The sequence below is a fragment of the Chlamydotis macqueenii genome, chromosome Z (assembly GCF_036417535.1).
Source record: "Chlamydotis macqueenii isolate bChlMac1 chromosome Z, bChlMac1.mat, whole genome shotgun sequence".
Taxonomy (NCBI): domain Eukaryota; kingdom Metazoa; phylum Chordata; class Aves; order Otidiformes; family Otididae; genus Chlamydotis; species Chlamydotis macqueenii.
Window position 1 is genome coordinate 61217928 of NC_141593.1, and position 20985 is coordinate 61238912.

General features: G+C 37.5%; 1 protein-coding gene across 1 annotated transcript in view; it reads left to right on the plus strand.

Moving 5' to 3' along the window:
• The window catches only part of KCNN2 (potassium calcium-activated channel subfamily N member 2), a 76132-nt gene that overhangs the window by 38166 nt on the left and 16981 nt on the right, over positions 1-20985 (plus strand). Inside the window, exon 5 of the mRNA XM_086770267.1 lies at positions 12157-12298. Within this exon, the coding sequence (XP_086626393.1) occupies positions 12157-12298 (142 nt within the window). The remainder of the gene's footprint in view (positions 1-12156; positions 12299-20985) is intronic.

Sequence of the window (20985 nt, forward strand, 5' to 3'; positions counted from 1 at the left end):
TTATTGTCGAAATGAGGATGATCCCTGCAGGGTAAGTGAACTTAAAAATCATTCTGTCCTGAAAACAAACAACAAATTTCGTTGAAAATGCAAAATTAGCAAAACCAGAAAGCCTATTTTAATCTTTTTAATGAGAAAGTGGGGAAGAAAGCAGAAAAATCAGACTTTTTATAATATCACACTCCCAGTATTACAGAATTGGACTGCAACATGTCAAGGCCTAAAATGGAGCAAAGAAAACTGTAACTGCATCTGGCATTTTTAACATACTATGGTGAAGGTCTGTTAAGCATTTTCTTTTTGGGTGCATTCTGCTGAGCAATACTTCTGTCCTCAAATGTGGCACTGCAGAGGTCTGTATAAGCAAATGAGGATTATCCTGTCTTATCATCATCAGAGTTAAGCAGTACATACAGCTATATTTCATTCCTGATAGCCTGGCTGAAACGATGGTATTCTCTCAGCTTGCATTTTGCGTTTAGAGCTTTGTGGCAGAAGTCTATCCCGTAGTTGATCAATGTATGCACTCTCTCCACTGTAAGGCATACAGCACTAGGGAGACACAAAAATTTGTCTTCTGTGTAGATAACCTTTCTTGATCCAACCTTGATTGATGAATGTCTCTAGATTCATGACAAAGTTCACCCTGAAGTATTTTCCTAGCCTTCTAATCAGTTTGGTGAAAAGAATAGAATTGAAAAAGGAGAACACTTTAAAAAAAAAAAAATATTGAGAGCCTCATGCTGAAGTTTCATACATAAAAATATAAGTGGAAAATATGTATGTTACAAGTGCTTTACTTGTTTCATTTGATAAATAGCAATATATAGTTATGTTTTTATATGTCTTTATGTATCATGACTTTAAATGTACTAACTGTCCCCAGTATATCAGTAACGAACTGTTAGTGAAATGTAGCACAACTTTCACATGACTCTCAAAAGTACACAGGCTTTGGGTTTGGAATTGTCTTTATAAATATTCAGTAAAATCTGTCTGGTTTCAAGCAGTGTGACTTACACAATCTAAACTCAATACAACCTTTCAAGACAGGAAATTCAAGGGATAAGTCCACTTCAGCTTGATTTAAGTTAAGTATATGGTCCAGTGGTGTCCATGAGAGAGGGTGTGAGCCTAGTCCCAAATCTGAGGCAGTCAATTAATTTTTTTACACTGACTGCAGGCTTCCAGTCTGATCCAGAAGTTGAGGGGTTTTTTTAAGTTTGGACCAAAAAAAAAGCAGACTTAACGGCTGTGAGCTTGTGCTTCAGTTCTTTTATGGAGAGCAATACATCAGCTTCTGCTGTAGAAAAAACAAGATATTAAAAAATAGAATTTGCACAATGATCAAAGAAATTAGATCCGTGAGAGAAAAATACCTTCAGAGTGCTCAGTTTGTCAGAAAGTCTTCTCTGAGAATTCAGCATAATCTTTGCTGTATAATTTTCCCTCCTCCTCTTTTTCCCCCCTTTTCCTACATACAGGAGAAAAGACAGACTAACTTTTACCTAGTTCTGCCATTTTATGTCAGAAAAAACAGATGGGCTTAATTTGAAGTGCATAATATTTAATTATGTTTCTAATTTCTAAAACTTTTGTTTCTGAAGTTTTTCTTCAGCAAATTACTTCAGATTCTTTACAGATCAGTTGATTCTGATGATCTCAACTTTAAAAAAAGAACAAAATACAAACTTCTCCTCCTTCTAAAGGATGGGGGCTTGTGTATAAAATAGTAACAGAATGTCTCCAGAGAAAATGCAAAATGCAAGATGGGAAAATTTTAAAAAGGAATTAGTTGCTAGTGAATATAAAGAATGATTCAGTAGAGCTCATTAAGAAACTCTTTGATTTTGAATGATTCATATTTCTATCATAACACAGCTTTAAGCAATGCTGTTACAGGCTTTAAAAAAAATAAAATAAACCTTAAAAATAAGATTCATTCTTACTGTATGGACAAATTTCAAAGTTTACACTGTGTAATAAAAAACATCGCTGCAGAAGCAAAGTATACGTATATATATCTTTAAAAATAAGATTACAAAGTGCACTGCTGAAAAATAAAAGTTTTCGCTCAAGATTAATTATGTCACTTCAGTTTACTTCTTTTATATTAATGCATTATAATATTGTTGTAACTGTATTTATAGTAGCTTTTTTATTGAACCTCATTGGATAAACATGATGTACAGAACTACAGAAAGAGCAGCTCTTGGATATTTTGGGTTTTGTTTCTATTAGTCAGTGTGTTTGCAGTCTCACTTCTTTATGGACTACTTGTTGAATTTTGCTTTGAAAGCAGAGCTATTGGTTACTCAAAGGAGTGGTTTGTCAGGGATTGGAATGGACACATTCCCTTCTCCAGCTCCTGTCCTAAACCTTTTAGATAGTAGCTCTCTCCACTAGGTTAGTCATGCTCTCTTCATTTTGAATTCCATTTAAAGTTGAAATAGCTTCAAAAAGATATTCAGAGATCCTTTCACCATCTGTGTCTTAACAGGTAGGGACAGTGAGAAGAAGTTGTTTATATCAATCAGCTTTGTGCTTGAGAAGTGACTTAAAGCAAATTTACTCCCCATAGTGAATGCTCTCATCATTAAGCTGCTAAAGTGAAAAAAAAGGGGTATCAATAGCTCTTTTTCCTGTGAATTGTGGGAAGCTTGATAGATTATTTGATCCCTAAGAATTTTTCCATCCATGTTGCTTCACGTGTGGACCCTGAGGCATTTAAAGGGCCATTTTGCTGCTTTGGGACATGCTGCTATTTTTGGCAAAGTGAAGAATTTTGGAGTTATGCAACTTTTGGATGTCTAATTTAAGAGATTTGCTTTTAAATATAGATGTCATTATAAAGGACTTTGAGCTCTTTGGTTTTTAGTCAGAGCTTTGAGCATCTAGGCTAATCGAACTGTGAAGTACGGAGCTAAAAGCTCAGAAAGTCAAGACTACCAGAATAATGATAAGCTGCAATAAAGATGGTTAACTTCATGCAGGAGGACTGTCAGAGAGCTATAAAAAATTTAAAGATGATTTTTCATTTCCAAAAAATGAAGCAGAAAATTGTATTACAGTAAAATATTTTGCACTACAGTTGTTCGTGGAGGAGACCTGTACTTTGCATTGAAAAAGGTACTGGTGTGTTTCGTAAAGACTAAAAAGTAGCATATGATCATGGAATTATGGAGTGCATTTTACTACGCGTGCCAAAGTTCATGGGTAAAGATTCTTCCTGACCTTACTGTTTCAGCGCCAGCTGCTACTCTTAATCGAGAGGCTAACAACAACCATTAGAGCCTGAGATTGACTCTTAGCACTTGAGCGATATGAAGCATGCTTAGTTTTTCTGCACAGTTTGGACATGTATATAGCAGTTGTGAAAGGCTAGAGAGTTTAGTTTCTAAAATTTGAAGGCAACCCTGTGAAACATGAAAACTGTTTTTGTTGGAGATAGAGTAACATCAATTGGAAACAAATTTCAGTAGAGCTGGGAGAAGCTGAGCCCTGAGCCTGTTCCATAGTATGAGGAAGCTAGATCTATCTGAAAGAAGATTGCCTGGATATAATGAAATATATTAGTCAAAATACTTAACATTGAGCAAAATTTTGCACAAAGGATAATTAATATAAGTTTTCTGAAGTTGGAAGAATCAGTTATGCTACTGTTAGTCCCAGCTTTTGTCTCTGAGAGACAGAAAGACATCCCTACTGGCCTTGCCTTACTTTTTTTTCTCTTTCTCTTGTGCATATTTTATTAAAAGGAGTTGTGTTTAGACACAGTGAACCTGATTGTTTTTCAGAGCAGTCAGGATATATGTTTAAAAAACCCTTCTGCAGGTAGAGCTCATTCAGATCTCTAGGAGTTAAAGGTTGGTTTAAGATTTTGGATACAGCCGTTCAAGATCTTTAGTGTTATTCTACTGAGTCACAATAAGCATTTTGGAAGTTAAATATACGTTATAGCTAAGTTTAAATCCCAAACAAGCATTTCATTTCATTATTATGCTTCTAAATGTTGAAGAGGAGACGCATACATTTTTACTTTTTTTTAAAGTTTAATTAGCTTTAGCAGTTTTATTAGGATGTTTCTTGATATACATAATGATACGCATAACAGCAAAGCTTTGTGGACATCCAGAATGTGGATAAGGAGATGAAGAGAAAGGCAAAGTAAGAATTCTGAAATGGATAAGCATGAAAACAGTAAATGAAAACATTTTAAAGGATGGTCAGTGGAAACTCTGGCAAAAAAAAAAAAAAGGAATAGAAATCTGATCCCACTGAAGTCAATGGGATCTTTGCTGCTGACCACAGTGAAGTTAAGATTTTACTTCAGTTCTGCCCCTGCATGAACAAAATAGCTTAAAACTGCTGAAAAGAACACTGTGGGAGTAAACATATTATATTGGGGGATAAGCTGCAAAGGTGGGGTTTGCAGGGTGCTAGGTCTGTTTCTTAATCGAGGCAAGAAAAAATGCTCCTTGATTAAACTCTCTAAAAACTTTCATAAGACACATTAGTGTTTTCATATAGACTAAGACCTTTGGAAGCAGTAGTTAATCACTTTATTCATAGTAGTACTTTTTAGCACACTATCGTAGAATCATAGAATACTTTGGGTTGGAAGGGACCTTCAAAGGTCATCCAGTCCAACCCCCCTGCAAGGAGCAGGGACATCTCCAACTACACCAGGTTGCTCAGAGCCTCATCCAGCCTGGCCTTGAACGTTTCCAGGGATGGGGCATCCACCACCTCTCTGGCAACCTCTTCCAGTGTTCCACCACCTCCACTGTAAAAATTTTTTTGCTGATGTCTAGTCTGAATTTGATCCCCTCTATTTTAAAAGTATTACCCCTTGTCCTCTCACAACAGGCCCTGCTAAAGAGGGCCTGATACTGAGCACTCATACCTTTGCTGCTGTTCCTCTTAGTGGATTGCTCTCTGTCACAAATTTAAAGGTTTCCCAGTTTCCCAATACTTGCAGTATTGATTCAACAGGTTCTCCTTAACACTCTTACACATTTATTGAATGCAAGTTTTAAAAAAAAAAGAAAGGCAGGTAATACTGTCAAGGAGCTTCAGCAACTGATATCTTCAGATTATGTTTGTAGCTGAATGGCTTCTCTTGGAAGGATGGAAAATCTTTCCATTTACTATGGGTGCAGACAGATGTACTGATTTAGCAGAACAACAGCTCTCTGCAGCACTAGGAAAACAAGGAAAAATCTTCACCAGTGGAGGTCAAATCAAAGTTTGATACCCTTTGAAAAAATGGTAATTAGTCCTTATTTCTCTACTGACAGGTTACCCATTGCCTAAGCATTGAGATGTAGATATCCGACAGCAGCTAGGGATTTAAATAATTTTATGTCTTAACACTTACGTCTCAACTGCAATTTATGTTCAAGAATAATCATAAAATTTCTTAAAATATGCCATGTCACCCTTCTATTTTGTGTTGATTTCTCTATCTCCTCTGTCCTTTTTTCTTTTAGATTATTTTTTCCATCTGTCTTAGTTAACATAGTAACATATGCTACTTACATAATTATAGTTAACATTTCTCTGTTGGATTTATTAGTTTTCCATAAATAGTCCACAAATACTCTTAATAGAAAAACCATGAACATTTTGACCCCTGTGGAAGCAATCCAGACAGCTTACTTGCACCCATTACTTTTGTTTGAGTTCAAGACTGCTGCTGATGTGAGTCTGTCTGTATGAAATCCAAACATTTGGTGTTTTGCACTTTCATGAAGCATTTTTTGTGACATGAACATTTTTGTTGGTCTTTGTAAATATTTGGGGGATGTCAGCAAACATGCTAGAAAAAGACAAAGAGTGACATGTGCTTTTCAAGCTGCTTTTCTCATCCTAAACGTGTCCAGGCAGGCAAAATTTCTTCCCTTGACTTCATTAGAGTGGGTGTCAGCACCGCTGTTCCTTCCAAGTGCCATGATGGGGCTTGCTTTCTTTCTTTCTTTTAAACAGGAGGAAGTGAGAAGAAATAAAAAGACCTATTATCATCACTGTATAAACAGATAAAAAGCTGACAGTACCTACTATCTAAGACTAAAAAGGCACTTAGTAACAGAATGGCCTGATACTGTGGGAGAGCTCTAATAGCTGGTTAGATCAATCAGTGTCTCAGCAGAGTCTTGACAAGTTTCTGATTTAATGGGCTAAGCCTGTTTCCAGATTTTATTAGTCTAAAAGTTTTTAAGGTTTGACAAGGCTAAACTCAGTCTGGACTGCCATTGTAGCACTGGCCAAGAATTTCTTCATAATTATGATAAAAGGAGGCCATTTTCTTCCCCAGAAAAAGGGTCATATTTTCAGTTGTTTTTTCAGTTCTTTACTTGACTTATTCAAGAAACAAAACCAAAGATGGCAAAGTTATCAGAGGCTGTTTATGGAGGTAAGATAAACTGAAATGATGCTACTAGATGTGAATTAATGTGTCAGTGGTCAAGCTTAATATTATACTTGATTTCTTCTTATTCGTCACTTTGTAAGATGCATTTGTCTTAGTTGTCAGGATGTCAACATGTGATAACTGCATGCAGCTAAAAAGTGGATGTTTTACCAGTTAAATGAAACATCATCAAGTATGAACATAGTTCTGAAGGAAAGCAGTGCTGGAAATCACAATACCCATAGTGAAACCAGAAGAACTGGTTTGATAAAGAATCTGGAATATTACTTTGACAACCCAAGCCACTGCAGTATTGTCAGCTGAGGAATACATTTGTGTCTTCCTGAGATGAATGGTAAAACTCCCACTCAGTTTGGTTTGGGAAGGAATTGAGCCATGCTATTTTTGCACAAATCTAATCATTCAGCTATTTTTTTTTTTCTTTAAATTAGAGTAGTCTCAGGACTTATATAGGTTGGTTGATGAGAACTGGATAGCAGAGTTTCACAGGATGAGGATTGCCTGGTGAGTAGCGTGTTCCAGCTGCAGCACTGCCTGTCTGCTAGCACATTCCTTATTAGAGAAGAAGAGAAAAAGTGATAAGTAATACTTACTCCTGTGTGACTTCAGCCAAGGATTTTCCTGCCACAGGGGAATAGACAGCTTTTCTAAATGACCCTTTATTCTGCTGCTGTGTGAGGCTGGACCTGATCCAGAAAATCAGCATAGTTATAGCTGCAGTTTTAACACAATTAAACTGCTAGCTCTTATCTTCAAATGACTCGCTGGGTTTCTAGTGCAAGTTTGTATTGTCTAAGAGTAGTGGGCTTTAAATATTTAAATAAATATTTTTGTCGTTATTCAAATTCTTAAAAAATCTTTATAATAAATAAAAACCTTTATCAAACTGAAGATTAATTACAAAAAAGCTTATGCTTTGGAAGTAGGTTGACAATTACTGGATTTTGCTTTGTGTGGAACTTGTCACTGAAAGGAAATCTTTGTTTATTTTTCGTTACCTTCTGAGCTTTTGGGTTTCTGAGCTGTTTCAGAGCTCTCAGATACAGAGTGAATGGATAGTTTTGGAACACTGCAGTTGAATTCTGAAGTGTGTTACATCCAAGCTGTCTTTCACAGTCCAGCTGGAAGGAGGAGATGTTTGTAGTGGCTAACGCCGACTGACAGTGAGCAGGACAGCTCTGCTCCAGTTATTCATGTGGATGGCTTTTCTCCTCCCTATAATGTCCATTGCAATTGGCTCTGCTGGGGATAGTCTCAATAGTGAAGTGAAAAATACGGTTATGGGAATGACTTTTCTCAGCCATTCTGATGACTTGAGTGCAACATATTAGAGGTGCACTGATGGAAAAACATGGGAAAGTTTAACTTCTGCTGTGCTTATTTTGCTATTCCATGCATAAATAGAGTTCAGTCTTTAGGGCTGTGATAACTTTGACAGCAAGTCAAAAAGGCATTGAGTAGGTTTCTTTCCCCCTGCCCAAAATAAAGCAATTTAAGTGCCTCTTATGCTCATTTTAAGCCATTCCCTTGGCTGTACAAATAAGACGTTGCAGTTCCTACTTTTTAAAGAAATTGTTTTTCCTGTTTTGATATAGATGTAATAATTTGCTACCTGATGGTGGACACAGAGTAGCCAAAGATTCCCCTGGCTTTGCTCATTCAGTCTTGAATCCCACGTGATGGTGGCGCCTAATGACATAGTAGAGCACTTGGACGTATATGCCAGCACAGCTATAATCTTACGAAAATCGGAAGGATGTAGGCATGTACTAGAATTACTAAGCACAGAGATTCAAAAATCACAAGTGAGGTTGCAAAAAAACAGGACAAAAACAATCCACCTGCCTGTAGATTGATGTAGAAATGATGGGATTATCAGGATGGTGACTCCACCCCCTTTTTAGATTGTCTCTATTTTACTTACAGATTTTTAACTTGAGAAGGCAGTCCTTCAACTTACCCTGTACTCTTGTGAGAGAAAAAGAGGGTTTCTTGGTTTTGTTGAAGGAGTAAATTAGGTTGTAGTTTGCATGCTTTGCCATGCTTGAGCAGTTGAGCCCATAGAGAGGGTATCCTTTGTTTCTTAGCCACAGTGAAGTCGTAAATACTGGTGATGATTTTTAAGTTAAGTGTGCCCATGTGATTGCTGAACTATAACCTTAAAATCACAACCAGGTGAAATATTCAGAGTAGGAAATCTAAGAGCACTGAGCTAACAAAATAAAAACACTTGAACAGGTCCTTGAAGTGTGCTACTAAATGCAGATGGAATTTAATCTAGAGAACCTTACTAATTAAGATCCATATCTGCAACGAAAATTGAAAAACTACTGTTATGATTTTTAAAATCTAATCCTATGTCACTTTTGTTAAATGATCTATGTGTAGATTGACTTCTGTGTTTTCTGGCATGGGTAAAAGGAGGATAAATGGAGAAAGACTCCATTATCTTTCCCCTGTATTGTTCAAGGCTTAAGAGTTTTTGGCATTCTTTATTTGAAACTTTTGTTTATTTCACTAATTTACTGAGTTGGGTTTGAATGTTCTATTTTCAGTCATATCCAGATTATCAACATGTAGGGCTGAAATTTTGTAAGGATGTAACTATTTGGACAAAATGTAGAAAAAAATCAAAAGCATTGCATTTTATATAGGAAAACTGTTTTCTCTCAGAAGTACGGAAATGGAGAGGTTCAAAACCCAGAGGGGCATTAAGAAATGCATTATAAATATTTATGTGAGCATTTATTAGTATTTAACTGAGTTGCTAGCCTTAGAATATGTATTGTAGCTCTAGCACCCTTCTCTGAACTTTGTCCAAAACCTGTAGGTCTTATCACTTACTTGATACTCTGTAGGGACTTGCATGATGCACAGGCTTTCATCTTGCCTCCTGGTGGGATGAATGTCTCTCTCCCTGCATCCATAATTTCACAGCCGTTATTTGCTAAGTTTGTTAAGTGGAGACTAAAATAATAGTTAGTGCAGACTGGAAAAAAACCTATGTCTGTTCTCTTTTGTTGTGCAAAGCTCTGTGGTCATGAGTTAAATCAAGTTTGCTGTCATTTTTCTTGCTACTCTTGTTGCTGTTGTGGTTATTATTTGTGTCACTGTCATGGGGGCTGTTACTGCATTGTTCTAGCTGCAGAACAAAAAAAAAAAAACCTCTGAAAGCTTGTATAAAGGATGTGAGAAGGACAACACTGACACCAGGAGAGAGAAGAGTACAAGTAAAATGTGGAACAGACTTGTTTGGAGTGCTTGCTGTAATCTCTGGCAGTGAAAAAGTTTTCAGGTTGTTGGAACCATCAGGGCATAGGGGGGACTTTGAAGAAGGCACTTTGCAGATATTTAAAAAGAATATCTTGCAAATGAGAGAACAGGGAATTTCCTGAATTTCTTTGTGCTCACTCTGCTTTCCTGCTCTGTTCTGGACACAGCAGTCCAGAAAGGAAGAAAACTGACGCAATTTTTTCGGTTGTGGAAAGCAGGTTGCTTAAGGATTTGTGAACTAATTCCCTAATGGCCCTCTGTGACCCACTGTGAGACACAGATTTAGGAACTGGTTAAAATAATAGCCTTGAGGATCCAACAGCATGGATAGCTAACCTTAGGCTTCCCAGCAGCTGCAGGGGTTATTGCAACCTTGAGGCTGCAGCGGCTGCCACAGATTGCAAATTCTCTGTTGCAAAGCTGCTCTGACTGGGACGCAAAATTCCACCTCCTTTAGGCTGTTTTTCCCCCACAGAGTGAGTGGTGACAACAGGTTTTGGCCCTAAAAATTGTCCTTATGGCTTCCCAGTTGATTAAGTGCGTATTTCATGTGAAGACTAGATTATTCATCTGAACTTGATTTCTTTGAAGGAGAAAATAAACATATGCAACTAGAATATTAAAACTAAGACAACAAATGGCACATCAGGAAATTACACTTAATAGCTTATTTAACAAAAAAAGGGATATTTTGCTATATTTAAGGTAAAAATCTCCTAGTGAACAAAGGGAAGACAGTGAGTGTAGTTTTTCTTTATTTTAGTAAGGCTTTTGATGCTCTCCCTCACAGCATCCTTTTGGGCAAGTTTTTCACACGTGAGATGAGCACTGGGTGAAGAACTGGCTGAAGGGCAGAGCTGTAAGGATTGTAGTGAACGGGGCTACATCTGGCTGGCAACCAGTCACCTGCAGTGTTCCGCGGGGCTCAATTCTAGGGCCAGCCCTGTTCAATATTTTTATCAGCTATCTGGATGCAGAAGTTGAATGCACCATCAGCAAGTTTGCTGAGGATACCAAACTGGGATGTACTGTTGACTCTCCTGAGGGACAGGAGGCCTTGCAGAGGGATCTAGATGGATTGGAGCATTGGGCTATGATTAATGGGATTAAATTTAACAAGTAAAAATGCCGTATTCTGCACCTAGGACAGAGTAGTGCTGGGCATAGGTGTGAGACATGGCTGGAAGCAGCCCTGCAGAAAGGGATCTGGGGTGCTGCTTGACACTGAGCTCAACAGCAGTCAGCGGCGTGCCCTGGCAGCCAAGAGGGCAAACTGTATCCTAAGGTACATCACACACAGCATAGCCAGCCAGTCAAAAGAGGTGATTTTCCTGCTGTATTCAGTGCTGGGGCAGCCTCATCCTGAGTACTGTGTACTGGGCCTCACAATTTGAGAAGGATGAGAAGGTCCTTGAATATGTCCAGAGGAGGGCAACAAAGCTGGTGGCAGGGCTAGAAGGCATGTTCTGTGAGGAGCAGCTAAGGACTCTGGGTTTGTTGGGAGAAAAGAAGGCTGAGGGGTGACCTCATTGCTCTCTACAGCCTCCTGAGGAAGGGAAGTGGAGAGGGAGGTGCTGAGCTTTCCTTGGTATCCAGTGACAGGATGTGTGGGAATGGCTCAAAGCTGTGTCAGCTGTTTACACTTGACATTAAGAAGCATTTCCTTATAGAGAGGGTCGTCAAACACTGGAAGCGGCTTCCTAGAGAGGTGATTGATGCCCAAAGCCTGTTCAGTGTTTAAGAGGTGTTTGGACAATGACCTTAACAACGTGCTTTAACTTCTGTTCAGCCCTGAAGGGGTCAGGCAGTGGGAACAGATGATCATTGTACGTCCCTTCCAACTGAAATACTCCATCCTATTCTATTCTGTCTTCTGATGACGAGAAATACAATGGCATACTTTTCTATTTATCGTGAACATGTTGAAGGAGAGGGAAGATCTTAGGTTGTCTAAGTCAGCATTTACATGATAGCTTGTTATTAGATTTCCAATCACAGACTTAGATTTAGGCCAAGGAGACAGAGGGGCTGTCTGCTGTCTGCTTGCTAACGCATCCTTTTCTGACTTTCATATTTGCCTCAGACTGCAGCAGCTATAGTAAACTGGTGTCTTATGCCGCTGCAGAGGATTAACAGGACTTGTACCGTTGATGAAGAGATTCTATTAAAGAACAAGAGATTTCTGGGTTTTATTTAATAATAATAACAGAATGCTGAATTGTAAACCATCTTGAGTATCTCTACTACTGGTGCTATTGAGGCTCCTTCTGTTTCTTTATCGCTGATGTAATTGTATTTGAGTTTTATTTAATTCCTTATAGCTTCTTTTAAAAAGGAAATAACTATAGAATACAGGAATGGTTGTGTGACCAGTTAATGAGATTTCTTTCTGATGACACCAAAGTTTTAAAAAAGTTTTAATGATAGAGAAATTGTTTTATTTTTTTCAGGTACCATGATCAACAGGATGTTACTAGCAACTTCCTTGGAGCAATGTGGTTGATTTCAATAACTTTTCTGTCCATTGGATATGGTGACATGGTACCTAATACATACTGTGGGAAAGGAGTCTGTTTACTCACTGGAATCATGGTGAGTGTTTCTGAATTTATTCATTGGATGTGAGATTAAGTTTGCTGCAATTAATCTCAAAACTTGTGGTAGCTATGAAGAAATATTTATTTGCTGGCTTGTAGAGTATATATACTTCCTTGCACCATTCCCACAGTCTTTCATTCCTGGTAATGGAATTGAGGGGTTTGTTCTTTAGGTAAAATTTAGCAGTTGTGCAATGAAATACAGAGAAACAAATTCCACCCTGGTGTAATTTGCAGCTTCAAAATCTCAAAAGAGTCTTTTGTTAAATGTTAAGGTATCATATAATCTTGATTATCTTTGGACATGTGTAATTGGAAAAGTACTAATAATGAATCTACAGTTCTGAATTTGGTTTCTTAAAATTAAGTTACTCACAAACAAGGAAAAGTGATGATGGATAATCTCCTAAAGCATTTTGGTTGAGCATAGTTTTCTACATTATTTCTTGTAAGTCTAATAATGTCCTGTCCATAGCATTCCATTGTTTTCAGTGGATTTATGTAGTGCAATTTCACTGTAAGAGTTTATACAAGGCAGCAATTGTTAGTCCATGCATATTCAGTCTATATTTAGTAACTGTACTTAATGTCTGGTTTTAGTTTTTCTTTATTGCACAATTTGGTCAAAGTTAGACAAGGAGTAAGGTGGTATACTATAATGTCTGGGAAATTTGCACATATCTACAGTAAATTTGGAGTAAAAAAAGCTCCGGACTCTGCCACTTTTATTTGTATGTGAATGAGATCGGCAGAATGAGCATCGTATGTACTGTGTGTAACAGTAAGAATCATGCTTGTTTCTGAAATTTTGCCATTGATCATAAGTAATACAGCTCCAATGTCTACCTTCTGTTAAAACAGGTAAATTGGGATTATGGCTGAAAACAAATGGTATCAAATATTTGCCCCTTTTGAACAGATGTTTTGGTAAAATTTTTGTGTATTTTTGTGTATTTTGTGTTCAAAGAGTGAAATAGATCAATGCATGTTTGTAATGTTTAAGAATTTTTTCCAAATGATTTTTTTTTTCTTTCAAAACATCTCACAGGTTTCACGTCATTGATCTTTATTGAGAAAGACTCCCAGTACATTTTACTGGTGGTGGCAAATGCATATTTCCTTAAACACAGAGTTTGCGATGTAGTTGGAAGGCGCAGGCTGAAAGCAGAGGAATGACTCAAAAGGCTTTTTTAAAGGCTGTTGGTTAAGCTCAAATCTGCCATCTTCTGGGGTATTTGCCTTTGCTTCTCTTTCTGAGCTGTATCGTGATGCCAGAGAGAATAAAATGTGGTCATAAGTTCATTAGGAAAAAAAGAGGACAAGCAGTATGTATTGCCATGGGGGTGTGCAGAATGGGGACAGAACCTTGTTATAAAGCTTTTCTTCTTCCCAAGCATGGTTTAGAAATAAGAAGCAAGTACTTGGAGATGCAGGTATCAGATAATTTTGTTCACTCAAATTGTTCCGCACTTTTCAACATTATGAAAAAAACTTAGAGGCTAACAGAAATCCAGGACCTTCAAAGCCCTGCAGAAGTGCAATGAGAACAGTAATACTGATACTGATCATCTCTGGGTTTCTCACTGCTTTTGCGTTTATGCTAGTGCAAATGATAGCAGCATCTGGATCGTTATTTTGAGTGGTTGCGGGTAGGCTTATGATTTTATTATGACAAAAACAAGGTAAAAACAAAATTGGAAAAAAATACTTGCAAAAAGATTATTGCAAGTGTTAGTCTGTGTACGTGTGAATGAACTACACAGAAGCTGAAATTATAGGATGACAAGATATATTTGTCATTTTACTTATGGTAGCACCGTTTGGATTCAGATGTAAAACTATGGCAATTGCTTTGATTACTTTGGTGAAAAACTAAAGTACTGACAAATACATAGCATTTGCATTTCTTTTTCACAACTGAAACAAGATTCCATTGAAAATTAGACTTGTAAAATGTATGGATAATACTCACCTCCATGCCTTTGATTGTTTTTAATGACTAAAAATTCTAAAGCTGCTTTGGAAGCACGAAGGCTCCAATCAGAGTCTCATGGTAATGAATTTGGGATAAATACCTCCAGAGACAGAAAATATTCTTAACCAAAAACTAGCCAGGTAGCTAGTGTGTGATGACAGGTGAAACAATACTGAAAGCCTGACCCCTAATTACATTTTTAAGGACATCTGCAATATTGCTTTGGCAAATATAATCTGTGAGGAAAAAAAAAATTACGGAGCAATGAGAGAAAGTCAGATGTTGAAATTTCTCTTTTTTTTAAATGAAGGATCTGAAAGATACGAAGAATGAAACAGTGAACATAATAATACCAAAAAGCTTATAGGTCTTGAACATAATTCTTTAAAACCAGCTACTCTTCTGAAATTGTACGGTAACTAATGTTTGTTGTAGAAAAGATAAGATCCTAAAAGAACAGACTTACCGATTTTTATTTCAATAGGAGTGGTTGATGTTCTAATTAAAAGGTACACCAGGATAATTGCTGAATGAAGGTAACAAATAAAATCAAACCATGTATGTGATTTTAAGAGGGAAAATGTAATTCCTTAGCATCTGAAGTAGCAAATACGTTGTTGGATTAGTGTGATCAATACCAAATACCACTGAGTTTTTGCGTTTGGATAAAGTCCCTGCTAAAAAGGATGGAAGGGAGAATAAATAGAAATACTTGTGAATACAAGGATAATTACACAGACCACTGAAGAGTTAATATTGGCTTTGCAAAACTGGTGGCCCATGGAGGGCTCTTTCAGTGTCTTGACTCCAGTGAAGGCAGAGCCCACGTGCTCTGGCTCTCCGCCCACTTCTGCCTTCAGCATTGCTTTTTCTGTAATGGAAATTGGACTGCCCAGGCCAAACCCTGTGCTGTGCTCCAGCCGTGAAGTAGACTTCATGCCTTCCGCTGGTGGCACCAAGTTATGCTGGCTCTTGATTCTGCAGCTACTGCTATCTTGAGGCACTAGTTCAAGTGAAATCTTTTAAATTCTACAAATGCACACTGCTGGAAAATAGGAAAATCTTTACACATATTTAGATTATCCTAAAAGGAAGAAAGCCTTGAGAGTTTTTAAGAGTAAGCCAGCAAAGAAGTCTGATGTATGAGAAAAATTAAAAAAAAAAAAAAAGAAAGAAAACTGAACAAAGGCGGCAAATACTGGAAAAATATGTACTCTTATAATGAACAATTTACTTTTTGGTCTTCCAAAGCACTTAAATAGGTGAATCTTTAATGAAGATACTGACACAGAGCCATACAGAGTTAGTGCAATGAGTTAATGCAGAGATGCTTTACAGACAGGCAAGTGAAACTGAACTGGGTACCTCAGCTCGATTACATGTCCGTATTTTTTCAATGAGATGAGCAATAGTAGACTGTGGGCCAGGTGAACTGTACGTAGGATAGTAAATGTGTCTTCTACCCTCTGTATACATTAGGTACATCTGCTAGAGTGTGATGAATGGATAGAAATATGAGTGCTGTCACTCATATCAGAGCAGGATATAGAGGAGATTGAGAGACCTATGGCATCTTCACCGTGCCATCCAGCTTGTTGGAGTTTTGTCAGCCCACAGAAGATGCCATCTGTGATTATCAATGCATACCCAAGCAGATCTCTCAGACCCTGGTCAGCAGGCTGAGCTCAGGTAGAGGTGGAGCGCTTTGTTTGTGCTAGTGCCAAGTGGAACTGCTGCATAGAAGCAGCACTTCCACCTCCTTAATGGCTTTTTGGAGATAGGGCCTTGGAGTGGTTTGCCAAATTTTCCTTGCTTTATGAGGAGTGTAATGAAGTTAGCAAACATTTAAAGAAGGGAAGTAGAGATTGGTAGGAGTAAAAGGAGGCGCAAGCATGAGAGGGTATGTGAAGATGTATAATTATAGACTGTGAGATGGATAATTTCTACAGATCTTTGTAAGCTTTTGTACCTACGCAAGATAAAATAATGGCAATCCATTCCTCCCAGTCCAAATACAAGGATCTGTTGCAAGATTTGAAAAGGAGTCTTTTCCTTTTGCATCCAGCATTATTGGTTGAGCTAGTGCATTTATTGTATGATGCAAAGCTAAGGATGCAGAATCTTTCTGCAGAGCCAACCACCAGTAGTTAGAAGCAGACCTGCAGAATTAGTAGGTCAAAACTGCTTTGCAACAGTAAAATGGATGAGCTGCAGTTGTTTTACCACAGGATGCGCAGGGTGATTGGCTATAGCTTGGATGAGGATTGCTTTAAGTGAAACAACTGTTATTTCAGAGTGTCTACTTCACTAACACTGAAGGTGCAGCTTAAATGTTTCTGTTATTGAAATGAACTGTAATGAGATCATTAAGCCTATGAATGAATCAAATAAATCAGGAAGATTTTCTTAGATTTACATCATAGTGGTGGACCAGATTAGGTGTTTATTTTGGAAAACTTTTAAGTAGCATTTTTAAAATACAGAATTTGAACACCGCTCATGAAGTGAAGAATTCTCATTAGAGTAATGCAGTCAATGTGTATAAGCTGACTTTAGGGATCGTGGTTTTTATTAGTTCCAGATTGTGAATCAAAAATGAATCAGATCTGATCTTAAAGCTTCTCATGCTGCAACTTTTAATGTCCTTGTGGAAGTCTGCATTTAGTTCAAAAGAATCACTATTCCTTTCCTATGCATCATGAAAAAAAGTCATGAGGATGAGGTGTTTCTGAGAATAGGGGACTCTCTATCTAGGGCTAAATTGTGGTGTTTGTGCATACAGTTCTGTCTTAGGCTCAGCCTGGTCTTACCAACAAATACAGAGGACTATCTACAAGAGGAATGTGGCACCTAGAGTAGTATGGTTTTTAACCATATGATTTTTATTGGTAGCAAAATCTGAACTGTAACATCTTTGAAATTTAATAGTTACTAGATTGTAAGAAGAAGAAAAAAAAGTAGCTTCTAACTGCATAGCTAACATTGGCTGCAGATCTTCTGTGATGATTCTTAGAAAAAAGAAAGTAAACATCAGATTTGAGCAATGAAATATTAAAATCATTTTATATAACTTTCTATGGCTAATGTACAAAAAGGTCATAAATTATTTTACATAATAAAACATTGTGGGATTTTTAATGAAAATTTTTGTTTACATTGTTTAACTCTGTAATGAGTTGTGAAAACACATAATTGTTTATGAAACACAGAAATGTATTTTGAATTACACTCAAAGAGCTGAAAAGATATGACAAAGACCAATATGCTGCTTTGTAGGTAGATAGGTGTGGTTGATCTGATAGAAGCAACTCAATTTTCTGTAATAACAGTAAAAGAATAATAGATTGTATTGCTATTTAAAGATTTACCTAAAACATTTCGCACATTGATCAAGAATCTGTAATATTTTAATCTTTTCTAGTATTGGTGGTAAAAGGTCAGAGCAATGCGGTGAGTAGTTTTTGGATGAGAAACCTACTGGAGGAATTTAAAAAATCTAGAACACAGCTCAGTTGTTACTTTCCTGAGAGTACAAGAAAATATGAAAAGCTTTTCATGCAAATTGGTAGCATCTCAAGGCCATGTCTCACTTACATGATAGAAATTAATTCAGTTGGTTCTGAGAATTCAATAATAAATATGTGACATCAGGATTCAGAACAGATTGTGTTAAATCCTTCTAACATAATACAACCTAACTGGACAGTGTGTCAAGCAAAAATGTAATATGCAGAAGACAGTTAATGATGCTTGAATTATTAGAGGTGAAGCTATTACAAATTGAGCTGCTCAGAAATTCTTCATCTCCTCTACTGTTGTTCCAGCACACCATATTGCCAGAATAGAAACTTTTGTCAAGGAACAAACATAGTTTAGTATTATTTTATTGCTATGGCTTGTTGCGATGAAATTTCTAACTGAAGTAAAGAAAAATAAATTATCAAAATTTAGTTGAGAAGCTCCAGAGAGTAATCTCTGAAGTAGTGGTGGTTAGGCCAGAAATATAAAATGTGAAAGGACAGCAGAGGCTGTACCTCCATTTGAGTAAACAAAATCTCCTGGAAAGGGTAACTGTCTTTTAGAATTAGAAAAATTAAGGGAAAAAAATCCTCAAAAGGTCTTCAGTTCGTACTAGTAGAGCAGGGAAGTTTTTGACGTGTTAGAGGCCAGGGAAACTGTTTCCCACTTAGGTCTAGCTAGGAGTTACGGATGTATTTCAGCAAGTTCAAGGGCAGTCAGTTACTGGCTGGAATGAACAGCAATTGCCCTGTGTTATCTTTGTGTACATAGATATGACCAGAAGCGATGACTGTTACAGCAAAACTTCTGCTTTGTTTTGAAAAAAATCCAATTTGGTTTGGTTTCATCTGCAATAACTTCATATTTTAATAGAGCAATTTTAATATATTTTACATGTATTCTCATACAACTTTTGTATTTAGACAAAGGTTTTGGACAAGAACATCATCGGTAGCCGTCATCCTGAATTATTAAAGTAACGTTTCCAGTCAGTGTTGTAGACCGTTGAGCCTGCTTGTTTAGCAAAATCAGATTTCACCTCTTTACTCAGGAAGAAGGTTTTTTATACATCGGCAGAAACTGTCTTGATCTCCAGGGGGTTTTTAACTGTTATGACCATTGAAGGTTACCCAGGAGCCCAGCTGCCAGGGTGCATTCAATTCTTGGGCTTCTCTAAGTCAACATTACTATCATTTATCAGTTTCCCTGTGGAAGATAAATTGTGTTCTTTTTGTAAGTCATCATTTTCTGTGCTGTCTCAGAAACCTTTCCCAGTACCCAACTTGCATTACTCAGGGAAAGGACTTTACTTCACCCTTATACCCACTGCCCGTTACTGTATCTGAGAGTATTCAATCATTTCATATTTGTATATGACATGTAATGCTCTTCATAATTTTTATTTTTGCAGCATTGCTAAAAACCTTACAGACTGATTAGACGTAAAAGAATCTGATCATCTGCTGTTGTATAGATTAGAAGTTTAAATGTTGCAGTAGCATTCTAGCTGTGGTGCAGACAAACTCCACTGAAGACAATAGTAGCCAGGCAAAACTTGAATATATGAAAGTATAAATAATGCAAAACTGTTTCAGGTCACCTTTTTGGCTGAGACGGCATAGTTGTTGTCCTATTATACATCATATTTTGTTTCAGTGTTGCAAGGTTACACATCTCTCCCAGTAAACTATGACAAATGCAAAACCACATTTATACAACACCATTTCCCTAGCTTCTGTCTGTCATGTTGATGGAGTCCTCCCTTAACTTTTCATTGCTTGTTTTGGAGAGGTTTTTTTTACTTCAAGCAAGATTTTTTAATTTTTTTTTTCCCCTTCCCTGGTGGTCCTCCAAGTCCAACTTCTAGAGAGCCAAATGAACAGAGTACCTTGGTTGAAGTCTTACGGGATTTTCATTTTATGCAGAGCAGCAGGAGGAATGTTGTGCCTTTTCTGGTGCAGAGCTAAATTTCCCACCAGAACAATATGTCTGCAAAGCGGACCTTCTCTCTCCCTCAGTGGATCCCAAGGGAAATGAGCAAGAAGTGTGGCAAATGCCTTCTTTCAGCTACAGGCAAGTATAGCAGGACATTTTTGTGACAACTACAGCACTAAAGACTGCACTTCACTTCCAGTCCAGTAAACCAAAGCTGCCAGGAGACTTTCGGCTGAGACATTGATACACAGTGTTGCTTCCTTTTTTTGCCAACAGCACCCTCCAGGCATATATATGACCTCCAGGCAGTCGCAAAAATTGCTCAATTCATTGTTGTCTTGTAAAGGTATTTTGAAACCTTACTAGAAAAAGAACCAAGTGGAAATGCCAGAGGTATTTACTTAGAGGATTACAGGGTTTCTCTGCTGACCAGCGGCTATTTTCAGTGTGGTTTATCAGCCAGTCCTAACCATTCTTTGACTTAGCTCACCCTTTAGTTGAAGAGTTGAAAGCACCTCTCTTTGGTTATCACTAAAATTGGGCCCTTACCACAATGTAAGATGTAAATGCTAGACTTTATTGAATCCTGAACCCTGCACTTTTGCTATTACTGTGTATTGCATCAGTGAGAACCCTCAGTCTTAGCACTTGCAAGCAGTAGGAAAGGCATGGTCTTGATCTGAACTTCATAGCCTCAACTGATACTTAAGGCAACAGGGGACTGTTGGCAGAGCTTTTTCCCTGTGGCTGCCATGGCTATGTCTGCTGTGGTGTACCGTAATGTAAAATTGTCTGTGGTAACTTTGGGTGTAGTGGTTCTGATGATAACAGCAGAAAGCTCAGGATGGGTTGCATCGGTGAAGAGAAGGACAGAGGACTGTGACTGGACTGCTAAAGGTATAGCAGCTGGTATAGTATATAGTAAGTATACTGATACCTAATGTCGGTAAACCACAGCAGCATCTGAAGGAGAATAAAGGCAAGGACAGGTCTAGTATTGTGATGTGTACAGTATAATTGGTTAATACAGACCTACCATCTTTATTTATTTGTATTTATATTCCTGTAGCACTTCGGGACTGTAACACCTGATCCTATTGATACCAGTAGTGTGTAAAGACAGTAGAAATATATAATCCAAATTCCTGAACAGTTTGCCATCTCCAGATAGCAAAGAGTATGAGGAACAATGAGACATTATGTAGGATCAAAACAAGTGATCTTAACACACCAGAATTTTAGGTACCTTCACT